Here is an 18,447-nt window from a genome sequence, read left to right as displayed (position 1 = left end):
CTGGATAACAACTCGTAATACAAAAGTCTAATACAGTGTTCTTGTGCGTCAAATTTAGAGGTAAATTACTTTTAATCATAGAACAATACACTTGTGTCACAATGGGAGATACTATCTCACGCATGAAATTGTCAGCTTTTTGCATCATGAGTCTGTGTATCTTCATTTGTTTTTTCCCCTCTTCAAGATGCTTTGGTATGTCAGTAGGTGACTAAGAAAACTGGGGACTGCAGGACATAATGATGTTTGTGCTCCACTTTAGTCAAACCCTGTGAACTTTGCAGGGGATGGCACAAATTCTGTGTACAGTATAGTATATGGATATATAGCATATATGCTTCCTCCTGTGTGGGAGAGTGGTGTTGGAATAGCTTTTACAGTTTAAGATTGAATGTATCTTGAGCCCTTAAAATCCATATAATTACTTTGCATACCTCTTTGAGTATGTACAATGTACCTGTCAAACCAATAACTATATAGTATCTAAATACTGTCACTAAAGTTGAGCAAGAATCTCTTCTACTTGAAAATAAAAAAATAATAATAGCAAAGCTACTTCTCTGCCTTCTATGAGTTCCTAGAAGCTAGTCTGACAATACTTGTAAACTGGAATACTTTCAGCATAAATATATTTTTACAGACCATGCCCTGCAATTTTCTTATTCACTAAGAAATAAACAAGCTCACCTCTCGCTTTGAAGGAACAGTGAATCTACAGGGAGGGCTCTTGTTTGAGTCATAGCAACTTGTTACATCACCATATCTTGCTATGCAAGAACTTCATTTAGAGACATGGAAATTAATGTCTTTCTCCTCTATATTCTCTTTTCCCTCCATCCCTTACCCTTGTAGAAGCTTCTCAAATTTTCACTTGAAACTGCTGACTTCAATATACTCTAACCAAATCCTTTCCCTCCCCCTTGTTCATAATAGGGATGGATTGATAACTTCAATGGACCTAGTGGTCTCTTCATTGCTGTAAGTAATGAATATACTTAAATTTTTTCCTCCTTTTGGAAGGCAGGAAAGTTTCACATGTTTTACTGGTGGCTCTTCTGTCTCTTTTTTTGTTTTTGTTTTGTTCTTTAAGGCAGGAAAAGGAATTCTTCGAACAATGAGAGCTTCCAACAATGCAGTAGCAGATCTTGTTCCAGTAGATGTTGTTGTCAATGCAACACTGGCTGCAGCCTGGTATTCTGGAGTTAATAGGTATAACAGGTGACAATAGACAGTACTGCATATTTTGAAATTATATTGTGCATTTTAATAAATCAGTCTTCTGTTGAACTTCTACTGAGGGACACTGTTTAGTGGTAACTTGGCAGTGCTAGGTTAACAGTTGGAGTTGATGATCTTAAAGGTCTCTTCCAACCAAAACAATTCTATGAGTCTAATCAGTGTCCTGCTACTCCCCCAGGACAAAGGAATCTAAGGTTATAACAGCATTAGTCCCTCAAAGTTTAACTTAACTTTCTTAGACTAAAGAGGAAGACATCATCCACTGATACTGTTGTACAGGCTATGCCTGAAACCTACTTGCTGGGTTGTCTTGTAATCAATACAATCTACGGTAATGTAGGTGACACCTTCTCTGGAAGAAAAGAAATATGATAGTTAAAGAAGGAGAAAAATACTGGAAGATGATATAGAAAGCAAAAAAATCTTAGTGTGAGACTGATGGGTTTTTCTCCATGTAAATGATGCTGTCGAGGGAAAAGATACCTTTGGGTATGTCTTTTGTCTGTGTTTTTTAAAAGGTTGTTTATCTTCTAACTTGTTGTCTTTTTTCCCTGCAGACCAAGAAAGATCATGGTATATAACTGTACAACAGGTGGCACCAATCCTTTCCACTGGGGTGAAGTTGGTATGCCAAGTTTCTTTTTTTCATAAACTTTGTTAGAAAAATAAGGTCAAGTAATAAAAGCACAGGCTATAATCAGTGGTCCTATTTCATTTTTATTGTTGAAATTAGTATAATAGCCATACATACCTCTCAATTTTGCAGTGTATTGTGCTTTCTCATTATCTTCCATTGTTAATTCTCTCCCCTTGCAGCATTATCACTGTTCCGTTTTGTTCTTGGTGGGTTTTTTTTATTCCATTATAACTGAAGCTTATTTTTCTGTTTGCTGCTGACATGACCTAATCTGCAGAGTGTGGGTAGTGTGCAGAGAAAAGCATTGCTCAGAGGAGCGGTAGTTAGTGATGTTGGGTTTAATGCCAACCTTACTAAATACGTAAGGATAAGCAGCCCACAACTAGCTGTTCCGTACATCTGCATAATTGAGAGGTATGGTAATACTTTTGCACTTTCGTAGCCCTTTTTTGTGTTTGGCTGAAGTTAATTGTTGGTTGAGGTGGCTTTTTTAATCTTCAGATAGCTATGTGAGACTTCAACTATTCATGTACAGGGAAAAGTAATCTTTAAGAAAGTATGGCCACCTGTTTTCAAGTCTTAGATATGCTGACTTGAATGTAACTCACATGCCAAAAGCTTTCTGATAGTTTTTGTTATAAATAGCAATACAAGCTGTCTGGTATAGTAAAGCTGTTTATTACCATTCAGTTTTTTAGAAATAGCGTTCTTAAGATCAGATTACTTTTTTTTTTCTTTCAGGTAACTTCAATACTTAGATCTATTTTATTTTTCTTTACTGCTTTCTTCATGCTTTTTACTTGCTTTTGCCCATTCTATATGTATCTGTATTTATAAACCTTATGGCTTTCGCCAAACTTGGAAGATTGATGACTTCATTTATATCCCAGTTTAAATCGGGGTATTGAAACACTGTCTATAAACAAAAGCATAAAGTTACAAGAGATGATTAAAATGAGAGTGAATTTCGGCATAACTTTTTAAGACACCAATCCTGCGTATCTGTCATGTACAGAATTTTCAGGTGTCAACTGGAGTTTCACATAGAGTCCCATCCCAATCGCTTTTTTCTTAATGTGTAAACATGGATAAGTTGTTTAGAAAACGTCATTTGAAATGCACTTCAGATGCTTGCAAAGTCCTCAGTCTGTTTTTGAATTATTCTTTACACAAGAGATCAGAATAGCCTTCTTCATGAAATATAGATGACTATTTAAATGGCTTTACATGCTATATAAACTGAAATTGCTGTGAATTTTTGAAACTGACTTCTAAGGTAGGGAAGAGGAACAGAAAGAGAGAAGCTACAATAAAATATGATACTGAAGATGAAGGCATAAAAGACCTCTTGACTGTAATAAGAACCAGTTCAATAGTATTTTAGGTTAAAAGCTTATGACTTTGTTTTATTTTCTGTGGATTGTAGAAGAGTTAGGGTGGTTATTTAAATAACATACTGACGTAAATATTGTACGCTGTAATGTACTTTGAAAACCATTAAATTTTACATGGTTATTATCAAAGCTGTTACGCAACTTTTCTTTCTCAGAATACCATGTAATTTCTACTTTCAAGAGGAATCCTCTCGAACAGGCCTTCAGACGGCCCAATGTAAATCTAACTTCCAATCACCTTTTATATCATTACTGGATTGCTGTAAGCCATAAGGCCCCAGCATTCCTGTATGATATCTACCTCAGGATTACTGGAAGAAGCCCAAGGTAATGGTGACTAGCTCTGTCTTGTCTGTTCCTCTGACTTCTAAACAAAGCTATGCTTACACTATGATGTATATTGATTATTTTTCTTCCCCTGAATGCTTTGTGACTAAAATTCAGCCTTTTTTTTTCCGGAGAACAGGTCCTTGAATTTAAAGTGACTTTGAACTTTCTAGCAAAAATGAGGATGTTTTGTTGGATAGTTTGTGGGTTTGAGTAGTCAAGGTAAACAGAATTACAAGATCTAGCTAGTCATGTTTGTTCTTGAATAATAAATATTCAAAATATGTTGATCCTTATTTTTTCCTACAGGATACCACATTAATTTGAGTTACAAGATAAATCCATTAGAATGTGCAGTAGGGGACCCTAACTTTATTTTGCAAAACAACCCCCTCTTGCGTCTCTATCGGATTGCAGTCAGCCGTACAACTGCATTTTTCCATGATCTTTTGCTCAGATTGACAGGTCGTAAGCCATGGTAAGAAGGACAGGACTAAAAATATCTTGCTGATCAGGTGGTGGAGACTTGTGAAGAAGACATGGCATGGGCACTATCTAGATTTACTAACTATAAGCAATAACAATCCAGTGGCTGCATTTTGAAGAGATTAACGACTGGCTTGACAATGCTGTCCAAGATATGTCTTGGATCAGAATCCTAGTCAGTCATTAAACTCTAGTGGCTTGCATTAAGATTGTTGTTGCTATTATAAACTGAAAATGGAACGGGTTAATAATTGTGGGTTATTCCTGACCTGATGATACAACTTGATCTGATATGTTGGTTTGTATCATCTCAACATTCCATTCAGTTTATAATATATACTAGTATCTGGTTAACTTCTTAAATGGTGAAAATGGCATAGCTCTGCTAAATAGGCTAAGCTAAATTATGTAGAAGGAATGTAAGATGTCACTTCAATTTGTTTCAGATTTGCCAAGCCATATGAACTTAACTCATTGCCTATGTTATGTTTTCAAAAGTATTTGTCTTCAGACTCTGTATTATCTCCACTGTGGTGACAGTGTATTAACACAAGTGAGTATTCATTCATTGTCCTGTAGTCTAGCTCTGTCTTACAAGCAGGGGAAAAGTTCTGTAGCAGGCTTGGCACTGGATCAGTAGAAGGAAGCCATGTAAGTGGTTTATAGGAGAAAATGTCTAAACTGCCTTGGGTTTTGTTGTTCCAAGCCTACAATAGCGTAATATTCACAGCAACGGTAGTAGCAAGAGGCTGTTCCTATATAGTAACCTTCCCACATTAAAAAGATGTAAGCTTTTCAGGTCAAAAGAAGGTACTGAACGTACAAGTTCCTAGGTTTTTAGGTTCTCCTGCAATTTTAAGTTATTCTTAATAAAAGTTGATAGAAATTCCCTGTCAGATGTGAAGACTTCATCACTCCCTAGAAATCGTTACACTATATATGCCAACCTACGGTCTTTCAAATGGTTAGGAAGTAGTGCTGCGAGAATCTTGTCAGTCTTTTAAGTATTTGACTGGTGGGACTAAAACAAAGCTGTAAATCATCATGCTATTTAGAACACTCTTAGTGCTATATATATTTTTTTTTTGCAAGGTATATGTCCAAAGATGGAATTTAGAACTTTCATCAGTACTAGTACAATTGGTGGCACTTAATATGTATTTTCTAGCCTGTGAAGTATTACTGATATGAGCATTCCAAATTAGTTTAATATAACAGTAGGTGGGTGAGTTTCTTATCATGCACAAGGTTTCCAGTTTGGAGGAAAGAGATGGGCGTTTCAGCTAAAACAAGCTGTCGTTCGGTCACTAAGGCTACTCAAATGCATGTGAAAGAAAAGCTTTGAAGTTTGATAGCCAGACCACTTTCAGGGAATATAGTTTGCATTATATAGTGCGATTTGGTTTTTTTAAGCATTTAAAAAATCAGGACTCTGCAATAGAAGCAGTAGAAGTAAATAAATATACAGATGCAAGCAAAAGCCAGACGTGCAGTGTTAAACCTGATGGGGTTCATGTGTTGACTAATAATAGAAGAAATTTGAGACAGATCTTTACTCTTCTACGTTTTTTCCTAGTCTTCTGGCTCAAAGTACTTTGAAAGCTACTTTAACTGATGGGCTGGAGACAGTCATGGTATAGGGATATACTACTGTTGCTGTGGTCGTTCTGTCCAGTTGACAGAATGGTTTTAATTACCAGGTAGTGTGTACCAGGAAACTTCTAAAGTCTTGGAAACATTTCTGGAGATTCTTCAACTCAATGCCGTTCCGAGTGAAGAAGGGCTGGCTTAATCTAAAATGTGGCCTCTTCCATCACAATTTAGCAGAAAAACTTGAGCAGTATAGTAAAAATGTATTAAAATCAACACAAGAAAAGTCAAGTACTGTGCTAACTTGACAGGTCAGTAGCCCTCCCTCTCTGTGCTGAGTCTGAATACACTTCTGAGGCCTTTATTGTGTACAATATAGGAAAAACTAAGCAATGAAATTACTGTGTAGGTTTTAACTGTACTGTCATACTTTCGGAATGCTTTACTGCAACTGAATGAGAAATTTTTAACAAGTGGAAGAAATAGATCGGGCCTATGACCCATCAGAAGTAAAGGATTATGTTCGTAATTAAAAAAAAGTTCCTGTTCAGGGTTTTTTGAAAACTTACCTGTTGAAATCTTTCTGCGATATGATACCATTCTTTTGCACCTTGCTTGTGGAAGCAGTGTTTTAGTGAGATGGAAATCTTCTTGCTTTTTTTGCACCTAGTTAAAGCTTCTTGAATTTAACAATTCTCTGATAATATTAACAGTTAAGGAAAGGGAAGGAAGAAATAATGCATATAGTATGTCTTCCAAATTTTATAGAAAGAACATGTACAGTGAGGATTGGCATAATGAAGATTTAGTGTTTTATACTAAATAATGTTATGGCATTGTGCAATTGTGCACGTTGTGTGACTGTTAACAGTATTGTGCAATTACATAAATAGTGGTGATAATCCTTAGTATCGAAGTTTAAGATAGCAAAGCTTATTAATTGTCTGATTAACTGTAATATAAGGTATAGTTCTCTCTTGTAACTTTGCATAGTGTTTAGCACAACAGGATCATATGTTATTTAAAAACAGCTCAATATATTTGAAATCTAAAAATCTCTTTAAAAACAGACACCCAGCAGATGTTTCCAATTACTCTGGAAGAACAGAATGTGGCATGAAATATTTAAAGTTGTAGTTCAGGGGTTTCTCCAGCAATTCATTTTCTGTTACCGCTTCATAGAAAGCTAAAGGGAGGTGTGGTTGATGTACGTAGCAAGGTGTAAAGGACTTAATTTCATATCTCTTAATTTCAATGTAAAGCTTCTTAAAAATTAACAGGAAGTACCTTTTTTGTAGTTAGTGTCTTACAAACCAGAAATGAGTAAAGAGTACACTTTTATTGAATAGATTAATATGTTTTTTCTTCTTGGAATTACTTTTAAGTTGTGCTTTTAAAGGAACCACAGAGCTGCTGGAAAGATAAGAATTCCAGTAGTACGTCTTACACTTCAAAATTTACAGCCAAATGAAAATCTTAAAACAAGCTTTTGGATTTGTCTTGTTATGTATTTTGGAGGAGTCTTTTAAAGACACATATATAATTAGCTATGTCTAATGCTTACGCAGAGACTTGCAGATTGGCAGCCTGTAGATCCACTGAAGGATCAGTCTGTATTTAGCATCAGAACTGGTTTTAGCCTGGAGACAATAGACTTTTTCAAAATGCAGTTATAGCCTTAAGCCAGGCCACTTTCAATTGTCTGGTATAGAAACATGCCCACCTAACTTACAGATAATTGAATTAACTATTGTTTAAAAACTTTAGTGTGCTGTGATGTGCTTCTCAAACCGTTGTAATGTATTTTGTGTTAATGGCAGTAAGGACTGCCTAGTAGAGGCAAAATTTTACCTAGTATTTTACCTAGTATCTAGGTGGAAGTCTTGCATACTGTCACACTGACTTGCTGACTGCCACTGATGTTCAGTTCTTTATGATGATCAGCAGGTGTGACTTTTTTGTCTTCAGCTTATGAAGAAGCTGTGATTCAATGCTTGATATTACACTGACTAGTTATGTATGGCTTTGATATTTATGACTTGTATCCAGTGGCTATCTCCAGAAAAACCTGTGAAGTGTATATTTCAAAACTACAGGTTGAGAGAGAAAGCTTCGTTATGTGTATTCATGTTCTCTTTTGGGTTGTGTGTGTATTCCCATTTGCAGGAGGAATATGGTGCCATTAAAGCTATAAAACTTAGTCTGCCAGAGCTACATAAGTGTCCACTAAATGACACTCATTGCTGACATCTCTGAATGAGAGCCCTTTTCTTTTTCTTCTACTCAAAAAAAAAAAAAAGTGTAGTTTCATGTTGATTTAGTGCAAACTTAACAAACTGTCACCAAGAATGTTGGTCCTCTTCTGCCAAACTTTGTAATAGATCTGGCAGTTGAGAGGATGTGGGGATGTTTGATTCTTTTGGCTGATACATCAAGAAGCTAACCCTACAAATAAAAAAAACCAAAAGAATTTTCCATTGATGAATTGAATCAGCTGGTTCTGTGGCCAGTCAATAAATCCAATTTGAGTTGGAGGGAGGGGAAAAAAATCTGCAACTGGGGTATAAGAACTCTTTTAGCCACTTGATTTTTTTTTTTTAAATTTTTTTAAAGAAGCTTAGCTGTACTCTAAAACCATATCCATAAGCAGAGACAGCAAGAGTCCCAGCAGATGTTAGTCTTTACACTAGTTTAAATTTAATTTGTTTTTTGTTTACAGAAAAGAGTGAAAACCAATGTCAGTGGCCAGTAACAAGCTCAAAATGTACGCTTGTCTAAGCAGATATTCATTTGCTCCATTTAGTCTTTTGCAGGGGCACAACTTTTCTTAAACTGTAGCAGTATAAGCACTCTAACTAAAACTCAGCTGCTCTTCCATCTTGCCATAAGAATACAAATTGGGGAGGCACAAAAGGGCAAGTCAACTAAGTTAAACAATCTTAAGACTGTCAGTGGACAGACCTCTGCAAAAAGTCAAAGCCTTTTGCCAGTGTGTCCTCTTTGTCACTGTTTTTATCCAGACCATTTTGCTATGGGTCTTTCTGGCTTATCTGACAGAGAGACCTTTGCTTCCAAAGTTTCAAGTTCTTTTCTGAATTTTTTTACTTAACAAATATGCCTTTTTTTTTTTCTTTTAAATGTTCAGTCTTGTTAGCACAGGATATGTTTTGGCTGCACAGACTATATTCGTAATTGTTTTTGAATCAAGAGGAATTCTGGTTCAGCTCAGCTCCCACTGTTGCCACCTTGCCCAACTGGTGAAACTATAAACAGGTGTTTGAAAGCATCTAGAAATGTCTTCTAATAAAATTATCTGGTGGTCTAAAATTTGAATACAACTCTGAATTAGTCTGTAGATAGGTTCCCATGGGGTTTAAGGAAAAATATTTGTGCTTGTTATGCTTTAGAGATACTCTACTTTTTCAGTGGTCTCTGCAATTCGTATTACTCCACTTCATGAGAAGAAAAAGAGGCAATTTTGATACTCTCTTAGATGCTGAGATGCCAGCCATTAGTGACAGTAGGGGACACAAATGCGATGCAAAATGCTTTCTTCAGAAGGGTTTCTGGGACAATGTGCTATATCCCTTCTACAAGTATGAATGCATCAAGGCAGCTTTCAGAGAAAAATTGGTGGTTTTTATTGCTTCTACGAACTTTATTGAACAAACCTTAACTTCAGAAAGCCATTTGCTGTTAGTGCTGGGTTATTCTGCTTTTTTTGCCTCCCCCCTGCCCCTTCTCACTCTGTGCTTAAAATGATCAGTGTGTCCTGATATAAGGATCAAATTGGAAGCAGGTTATATGATGCTAGTTAGTACTTACTGAAATTGAGTGACCGTCTCTAGCAGTGTAACACTTGAAACAATTCTCTTGTCATAAATGTGGGAACTTTGCATCTGAGAGACTGGATCATTCACATTTTTGGGGGGGTCCACTTCAGAGAGTCTGATCAAAAAGAAACTTGCCCAAATTGATCCTTATAACATAATTTCTATGTACTCCAAGTGATGGTTTTGTAGAGTTGCTTCTTCTGCATAATAAGGAATGATGGAAGGTATTTCTGCATATTTTGAGGTAGCATAGAACTGACCACCTAACTAGCAGGATCTGCTGTGGTCTGCATGTGCTCTTAAATATTTTCCTGCCCTTTGCAGCAGAAGCAGTTGGGTTAAGAGGCTAAGCCATGTTTCTGGTGGTTTTAAGCCTTGATTTTAGTGACCATAATAAACCAATTTTGTTTTGTTACAGAGATCTGGTCTCGCACAGCGTGCAGGAAGATTGGGGAAACTTACTCCCTTGATTAAAGCTGTCATGTGCATATGTTCTGCACTGTGCAATTTGACTCTTTCATGAAGTCAAATTGTTCAGTACAACTAGATATTCCAGCGTGCTGAAGTGAAAAGTACTCTGTGTCTATATCCAAAACTAAGAGTTACCAACAGAAGACAATGTTTTACCATCTATTCTTTCTTTTTTTTTTTTTTCTTCGGGAAGAAACTTACTAGTGCACTAGGAAGTAGGATTAGGATAAAAGGATTATCTTATGATTTCTGATTCTATATAAAGATTGGACAGCCAAAGTCCACTTTAATATGCAGAAATATCCCATTGATCTGATGTAACGTTATTTGGGTACATAGCAAGATGGGATATGTTCACATAGGGGTGTGGGGTTGGAAGGTAAAAAATTTACAATCTCACTGCCTGTTTTTCTTTTTTGAACTAACCTTTACCACTGTAACCTGTACATTCCATGCCTTGGACTGTAGGATGATGAAAACAATAACACGTCTTCATAAGGCCATGACGTTATTAGAATACTTTACCAGCAATTCTTGGATCTGGAATACTGAAAATATGACCATGCTGATGAACCAGCTACACCCTGAAGACAAAAAGGCAAGTAGCTGTGTGATGTGGGTGTGAAGACGGAAAGTGAACTATAAGCTCATTTATTTCTTACAATTTTAAAAACTCAGATTCCATTATGCATTTGGAACTGTTTTGTCATTTTTAAGATGTCTTTCCTATTCAAGGGTTTTCCACAATCTAGTTCTATAGGTAAGTAGAAGAAAAGCTGCTGGACTTCTGAATAAACTGGCTAAAATTAGGAAATAGAACAGCTTTTGGTGATTCTTGTGTGGAGAAAATTTCTGCCCCTTTCCCCTTCTTGCCTCCCCCCAGCAACTTGAGCTCAGGAAAAGTTTTAAAAAACAAAACCAAAACAACCCCAGAGCTTTGGACTGTTAGTATTTTCAAAGAGATGAATTTTCAATAGGATGTGCATACAGCACTAAAGAACTAATTGGAATAACGGTTGAAACTTTACTTTCTTTACTTTTACATTCTTGCTGTGAAGATATATTATGGCAAATAAAGTTTAATTGAGAGATTCTGGTAATTTACCAATCCTAGAAGACTGTTTAGCATGTATGTATTTTATATCAAAACTAGAACTACAGGCTGACTTGCAAAGAATGCTAAATTACAAAGACTTACTGTGAGAGATTTTCTTCAGAACTACAATGGGTTTATATTTCATCATACATTATAACACAGCTGCCATGCTGTTAAGTAGCTTATTTGGAAGCATGGACTTGGGCATTTAATGTTTGTGTAACAGCTTTTAAAGCTCCATACAGTTTTACTGCACAGAACTATTTGCTTGGGATCTTATAATCTTGCTTATTCTTTTACCTGAAAGAAAATTGGCAGAGTTAAAAACCTGCTAGGAAAATCTTCGTATTTATTGGGACTTAAATAGCTGATACTGTCGAATCTTGAGCTTAGGCAATCGATACATGAATGAAAAAATTGCATTGTGAATATACCATAGGAATTTCCTGTACTGAGGAAGATACTCACATGGTGGTTCTTAAAATGTAGCTGTACAACTATAAGCACAGCTAAAATAACTCTGCATTTATCAAATAGTGAACTTGGCACAAAGCAGTGTTTATTGCATAGCATATTAGAATTATTTTGCTTAAAAGGAAACAACATAATAGGAAGTAGTTATTTCTAGAGTGGAATTCCTTACAGACAGGTGAAATGAGAAAGCAGTACACTTGAAAGTGGAGGGAAGAATACTACTGCTGAGGAGGATAAATAAGGCATGAAATGGTTGAAATTTGGAAGAGATGGTGTAAGAAGTTGGTAGTTGAGTCAGAAGTGGGATCTAAATCTGGACCATTCTTATGATTAAGGACAAGATAATTCCAGTTTGTCTTTGCAAGAATGTTACCTGGTATAAAGGCATTTATTCTTTTCCTTTAGATTATTATATATAGCAGGTGAATCTTAGGCAACTAACAGTGAAAGCTTTTATTTTATGCAGACGTTTAATTTTGATGTTCGACAACTACATTGGGCAGAATACATGGAAGATTACTGCATGGGAACAAAGAAATATGTGCTGAATGAAGAAATGTCTGGTGTCCCTGCAGCTAGGAAACACTTGAATAAGTAAGTATAAATTTATGTTTTCCTCTGTTTATATTTTCTGTGTTTTCCTGCTCTTGTCAAGTTTTGCTTTTCCGTGTTATGACTTAATTGTTCTTGATAGCACCTGTTTAGGTCCTCCAGAATTCTGTTCCAGTCCAGTGGTCTGGAGTGCTTTCTAAAGAAGTCAGATGTCCTCTTTCTTGTTCTGTTTCACAGAATCGCAGAATGGTAGGAGTTGGAAGGGACCTCTGGAGATCATCTAGTCCAACCCCCCTGCCAGAGCAGGGTCACCCAGAGCAGGTTGCACTGGAACGTGTCCAGGCAGGTTTGGAATGTCTCCAGAGACGGAGACTCCACCACCTCTCTGGGCAGCCTGTGCCAGTGCTCTGCCACCCTCAAAGGAAAGAAGTTCCTCCTCATGTTTAGGTGGAACTTCCTATGCTCAAGTTTGTGCCCATTACCCCTTGTCCTGTTGCTGGGCACCACTGAAAAGAGCCTGGCCCTGTCCTCCTGATACCCACCCTTTAAGTATTTATAAGCATTGGTAAGATCCCCCCTCAGTCATTTTTTTTCCAGACTAAAAAGACCCAAGTTCCTCAGCCTTTCTTCATAAGAGAGGTGTTCCAATCCCCTAATCACCTTGGTAGCCCTTTGCTGCACCCTCCCCAGCAGTTCCCTGGCCTTCTTGAGCCGGGGAGCCCAGAACTGGACACAGTACTCCAGGTGCGGCCTCACCAAGGCAGAGTAGAGGGGGAGGATGACCTCCCTCGACCTGCTGGCCACACTCTTCTTGATGCAGCCCAGGATGCCATTGGCCTCTTTGGCCACAAGGGCACATTGCTGGCTCATGGTCATCCCGTTGTCCACCAGGACTCCCGGGTCTCTTTCCACAGAGCTGCTCTCCAGCAGGTCAGCCCCAACCTGTACTGGTTCATGGGGTTACTCCTCCCCAGGGGCAGCACCCTGCGCTTGCCCTTGTTGAATTTCATAAGGTTCCTCTCTGCCCAACTCTCCAGCCTGTCCAGGTCTCTCCGTATGGCGGCACAGCCTTCTGGTGTGCCAGCCACTCCTCCCCCGCCTCAAGTTTTGTATCATCAGCAAACTTGCTGAGGGTGCACTCTATCCCCTCATCCAGGTCTTTGATGAATGTATTTGTTGCTCCTGAGTTGCTGTCAGTATTAATAATTACAGTATTAGTCTGGGATTATGCTTGTAGCTCTGATCACTAGTGTATACTGTAATCCAGGTTTCTGATTTTACCCAAGTATCTTTTGGAAGATTGTTGTTGAAGACAGTTGTAGACTTCTTGGTTTGTCTCTCCAAAAAGTGAAATAAAAGTGATTAATCTTGTTCTGCAGTACTGCTTCACATCTGCTCTCCTGATGGCACAAAGAGAAGTGGTCTGGGTCATTACTTGTGTCATTCTTCTAAAGATAAGGATTTGCAGCTGTAGAGTGGATTGGCATATGTTACTATTTCAGATGTACTTTTGAAAGATGGTGATCTTTGATAATGGGATAGCTGAAGAAGTGTCCCTTTCTGATTTTTTTTTAATTTAATTTAGATGCTCTTAAAAAATGCATAGAATTTTAATACAGTTGCCATTCTCTGTACAAAGGATCGTACCAAAAATAACATGGGAAAAAGTCTTGTATTGGAGCAGCATCTGGTTGCCCACGGCTCTCAGTTTATAAGTGGATTATTTTGCAAGAGGTTTAGGTTTTAACATAAATTTACTGTGAAGTATTAAGTTGGTCTTTCTTGTTACTATCTAGCTCTTAACTCTAATCTGAATTTGAGGAGTCCACTGCTTCAATACTAACCAGATATGGCAGCCTAGGGGACCTGGCTTCTCTAGCAAATTACTGAGTAGAATTTTTCCTCAAATAGAAAAGTGGGCTTCACAGAAATTTAGACTATTTTTTCTACAGATATGGTATGTAGAGGAAGGTCTGCCTATAATAGCACCCAGCCTACCTGTAAAACAAGGTAAGGGCAGTGAGTATTTCCTTAAAAAGAGGTGCCTTTAAAATGCAAATTGTCATGATCTACTGAACCAAAGGGACTGCTCTCTTTCTAAGAAATCCGAACAAATTCTGGTTGCTGTTTGTCTTGAAGCTTCCATCTTTACATGTGAGAAGATGGCTAAAAGTAACAGTTGCTCTAAAAGGGCACTTAGTTTCTCCTAATATTTAAATACAGTTCCCTGAGAAGGAATGAGTTCAAAATTTCAGTGAAGACTCTGGGGTCTGTGTCTGGAAAATCCTATGATATTTGGTTTTTTCCTGTCAGCAGCAATTGGAGTTACTTCTACATATATATGAATTTTAAATACATGGAGGGGAGGAGGGGAGTTCATAGTGTTAAATACTTCCGTGGTTTTGGGCTGGATGGCAGCCTTCTATAGGTGTGTGTGTGACCTTGGCTTTAAGAAGATTTTATCAAGCAGCTATGAAGCGGAAGTTAGCTACAGGGCATCAGCTTACTTCCATCACACAATACCACTCATAGTGTATCTGGAGATGAATAGGTGAACAAATTAGATTCTACATTAGAAGTTAAGTTTTAGAGTGTTTCTTTTTTCTTGTAAGTCTTGGTACCTTGGTTCTTAATTATTTCCCTTTTCTTTTTTTCCCCTTAGGTTAAGGAATATACGCTATGGCTTCAATACAGTTCTTGTGATCCTGATCTGGCGTATCTTTATTGCAAGATCACAAATGGCAAGAAATATCTGGTACTTTGTGGTTAGTCTGTGTTACAAGTTCCTCTCCTACTTCAGAGCCTCCAGTACTATGAGATACTGAAGAAAAGAATTTAGCATTAGGACATCTATGCATATGGTGATCTAACTGCACAAAGCCTGTAACATGTAGTCATCTCACACTTTGTAAAAGCATAATTTCATCTTAAATTGGAGTGCGAAATACACGGTATGGTATATGTAATGTTAGTTGTGTATCTTCCTGGAGACAGAAAAAATAAAATGGTTAAGTGCCAGGTTGAATTGGCATTAGACAAGCATTTAAATAACTTTAACTCTTTGACCTGGGGAAAACACTTTAGACCACTGACCAGCATAACTGTGCAATTTGGAACGTGTTTGACTGAAATCTGCCTTAACATAACTTTTTTTCTTTTAAGTATTACTCCACATTGAGCAAGATAAATATTGACTTAGTAGTTACTAGTTGCTGTAGACCTATTTATTTGAAATTCTTCTAAATTACAAAGGGTTTTGCAAGTTGCAAAAGTGTATAAATGATGGTGGATCTCCTGGAAAAAAAATATTTGAGGACTTTTGTAATTTGTCTCTACTTTTTGCCACTTCTTCCCTTCTTTTCAAAGTAGGGATGCAACAACGGTGCCTACTTTGGTTTAAAAAAAAAAAAGCGGGGGGGGAAAAACCCCAAACCAATCTTCCTTAATTACTGAAAGGCCTTTTGTCCGATCTGGTCTTCAGAATGTGCTTAGTGATTCAGTTCTATGCTCAAGACTGGCTGCATCCAACTTGCACTTCTGTCAGTATGAACAATTTGCTTCTCTGAAAGCAGAACTGATTCTATCATTGAGTAGATAAAAGGAAATGTAACCCTGAGGGAGGCAAAAATAAAGTCATTGACTGTCCTCTTTTTTTAATGATTTTTATTGGGAACACAGAGCCAGCACTTGATTGTTACACTTCTGACTTCAAAAGGTAAATGTATTTGAAAGGAATTTATTATGCATAGTAGCTATTTATATTACTGGTAATAGTAGTTGGACAAATTATATAGGCTTTCATTAAGAGATATACCTGTTTTTAAATTCTAAGCAATGTTAGCAAATACTTCATGAATTAATGGTTATTTTTTTAAAAAAAAAATCTCCAAGCTATGAAATTTGATGCATGGACAACACCAATGCGTAAGCACACTTTCTCATCCCTGCCCCAATAAAATCTCTCACTTCACTGGGCAAGCAGAGCAAGATGCACCTTGCTTCAAAATGAAAGTATGTTAACAATTCTTCCATCTATCTTTTAACTTAAATTGCTAGGTTTAAATCTGAAGAAATCTTTTTTTCCTGCATGTTACTTTGTTTCTGTAGGGAAAATATTTGGAAAAATAGCAAGTTGTAAGAAAAGATTGAATCCTTGTTTAAGGCAATACGTGAAGATCCCTTTAGATTTTGATTGCACAGAATTCTATCTGAGAACACTGTAATTGTCCTCTAATTGATACACTGACCAGCACCCTGGCCCAGTGTTTGTTCATTAAAATCAGTTTATACTGACAAATATACTCTTGAATCTGCTTGGAAAGGCAAATAATGACTTAATAACAGAAGATCTACATTATACTTGCCCTTGGTAGTTTTTTTGTCCTATTGGAATTAAGTATGTAAAGAACTTATTTTGCTATTCTTGTGAGAACTCTTACTTTAAGGAGAACACCTTTCGTGCAGGTGTATATCTCATTTTGAAAAGATAATGGCTTCCTTGTTGAAGCTAAATATTCTGTAGTAAGTAGTTAAGCTGTAATTCCTTTTTAAAATTACCTATGTATATATAAAGCTAGTGGTGAAAAGCCTAAATGGTCTAGGACCACACCTTGTGTGAGAGACCTCTGACTGTGGCTGAAAATAAATTATGGCTTCTGTGATTGAAGATGTTACACTTTAACAAATACATTAGGTTCATTACATTTTTAGTTGCCTCCCCAAGTATCTTACTAGACCTGAAAGTATGCTTAAGCATTCCTGCATTGTAGACTTTTTTTTTTTCAGAGGTGCCTACTGTCCAATGATACCCCTTGTCCCATGTTGGCATGTGGCTGAAGTTTGCAAAAGACAAATACATCATATTCTGGAAATGATTCTGTGAAGCAATTCACTTAAGAATTTTGGTTGTTTATAACTATTATACATGATACTTTTAATGTTGCTTTGTTAATACTGAGAACTATGAAGCCAATGAACTGATTATTTCTGGTCCAAAACACTGCTTAGAAGTCCATTCTTTTGAATAAATGATGAAGAAAAGGATTACTTTAAACATAAGGGTATTTAACCTCTACTCTTAAACATTTGCCAATTCAGAAATCCAAATTTTTTCCCTCTTTGGAGACCGTGGTTCTGTGCACTATTGGTATCTTACACAAATTCATCAGTCATCCTATTTAACTGACAATAGCTTCAGTGTCACATTTATTACATTAGTTTTGTCACTTCCTGTGGTCAGTCTGTGAAATCTATCTGAAACTACTGGGTTTTTTTCCATATCAGAACCCCGTTCTCTTGCAGTTCTTCATACCAGTGTCTGCACATAACGGATGTGGATCAAAAATATACTGAAACTGTATTTTGATACAATAAGCTAGACTTGCTGTACTGACTAGCAGGTTACAGGAGGTATTCCAGTTGGTTAGATAGGAAGAAGAGCAGGCTGCAACAACATGATCACTTAACAGTTACTGGTATTTAAATTTGGGACCAGGAAAAAAATTACGTTTTCCTGTAATGTTTTTCTCTGCTGTAGGAACAGATATTTGGAAACAAATGCTAAATCTGTGAGCTTTTATAAGACATAAACAGAAATATTGGGTGCCTTTGTTTGTAAACCAAAAATAAACAAATCCCTTGAAAGCGTTGTTACAGTGTTTATTGTATTTTTGCATGTTTTTAGTCTGATATATGGAAAACAAGTAGATAGTATAAATGCTATCTTAATATACATGAACGTGTTCTTTCCTTTGTGAGAACTTTGAAAAGCACGTTAATGACTAATGCTGCAGTTTAAAAAAACAAACAGAAAAACCTTCACAATCAAGGTGTGATTCATCGAGGCAAAACAAAGAAGCCAACAATCCCCACCACCACTGTAAACCTTCATGGGGTGATATCAAAACAGGTGGTGAGGTATGCTTGGTCATGGTGACTTCCTTGTATGTCAGCTAGTTTTCTCCTCACTGTTATTGCCTGCTCACTTCTAGTATTAGTTTCAAATTTACATAAACAGATGGGTGCTTTTTCATAGGGTTTAAAAGGGTCCTGTGATTTTGTAATAGCTTTTGGATTAACTTTCCAAGGAATTGCAAGCAACTACAGCTATTTGTAGCATCTACATTTTGTGGTGAGGGAGGAAAAGGTAGCATTCAGTTAGTGCATTAGCAAAATGGCTTGATTTTTGGTTTTTAAACTTAACTTCTTGGAATCTCTAGCTTTCGTGGATTTGTCCTCCTTTTATTAAGAGCACAGTTCTAGAGATCACGCGTGATCTGTAGGCGGTGTTTTGGGGTCTACCAGCTCTGAAGGATAGTCTTTCCTTTCCTTGACTTTAAGACTTAAACT

At 37.0% G+C, this 18,447-nt stretch overlaps 1 protein-coding gene across 5 annotated transcripts in view; it reads left to right on the top strand.

Annotated features, from left to right (window-relative positions):
- The window catches only part of FAR1 (fatty acyl-CoA reductase 1), a 41,923-nt gene extending 26,038 nt beyond the window's left edge, over nucleotides 1-15,885 (top strand). For 2 of the 5 annotated variants that reach the window (XM_054199841.1, XM_054199840.1), the window contains exons 6-12: nucleotides 934-978; nucleotides 1,091-1,218; nucleotides 1,797-1,864; nucleotides 3,426-3,597; nucleotides 10,446-10,575; nucleotides 12,014-12,141; nucleotides 14,762-15,885. In XM_054199841.1, coding sequence (XP_054055816.1) covers nucleotides 934-978; nucleotides 1,091-1,218; nucleotides 1,797-1,864; nucleotides 3,426-3,597; nucleotides 10,446-10,575; nucleotides 12,014-12,141; nucleotides 14,762-14,924 — 834 coding nt within the window. In that variant the 3' untranslated portion in view covers nucleotides 14,925-15,885. Of the gene's footprint in view, nucleotides 1-933; nucleotides 979-1,090; nucleotides 1,219-1,796; nucleotides 1,865-3,425; nucleotides 3,598-3,906; nucleotides 4,076-10,445; nucleotides 10,576-12,013; nucleotides 12,142-14,761 lie in introns of all 5 variants that reach the window. The other 3 variants (XM_054199844.1, XM_054199842.1, XM_054199843.1) reach the window with 3 other exon arrangements.
- The last annotated feature ends 2,562 nt before the right edge of the window (nucleotides 15,886-18,447 follow it).

The sequence above is a fragment of the Rissa tridactyla genome, chromosome 4, assembly GCF_028500815.1.
Source record: "Rissa tridactyla isolate bRisTri1 chromosome 4, bRisTri1.patW.cur.20221130, whole genome shotgun sequence".
In the NCBI taxonomy this organism is placed as follows: Eukaryota; Metazoa; Chordata; class Aves; order Charadriiformes; family Laridae; genus Rissa; species Rissa tridactyla.
This window is presented reverse-complemented; position numbering and strand designations above follow the sequence as displayed.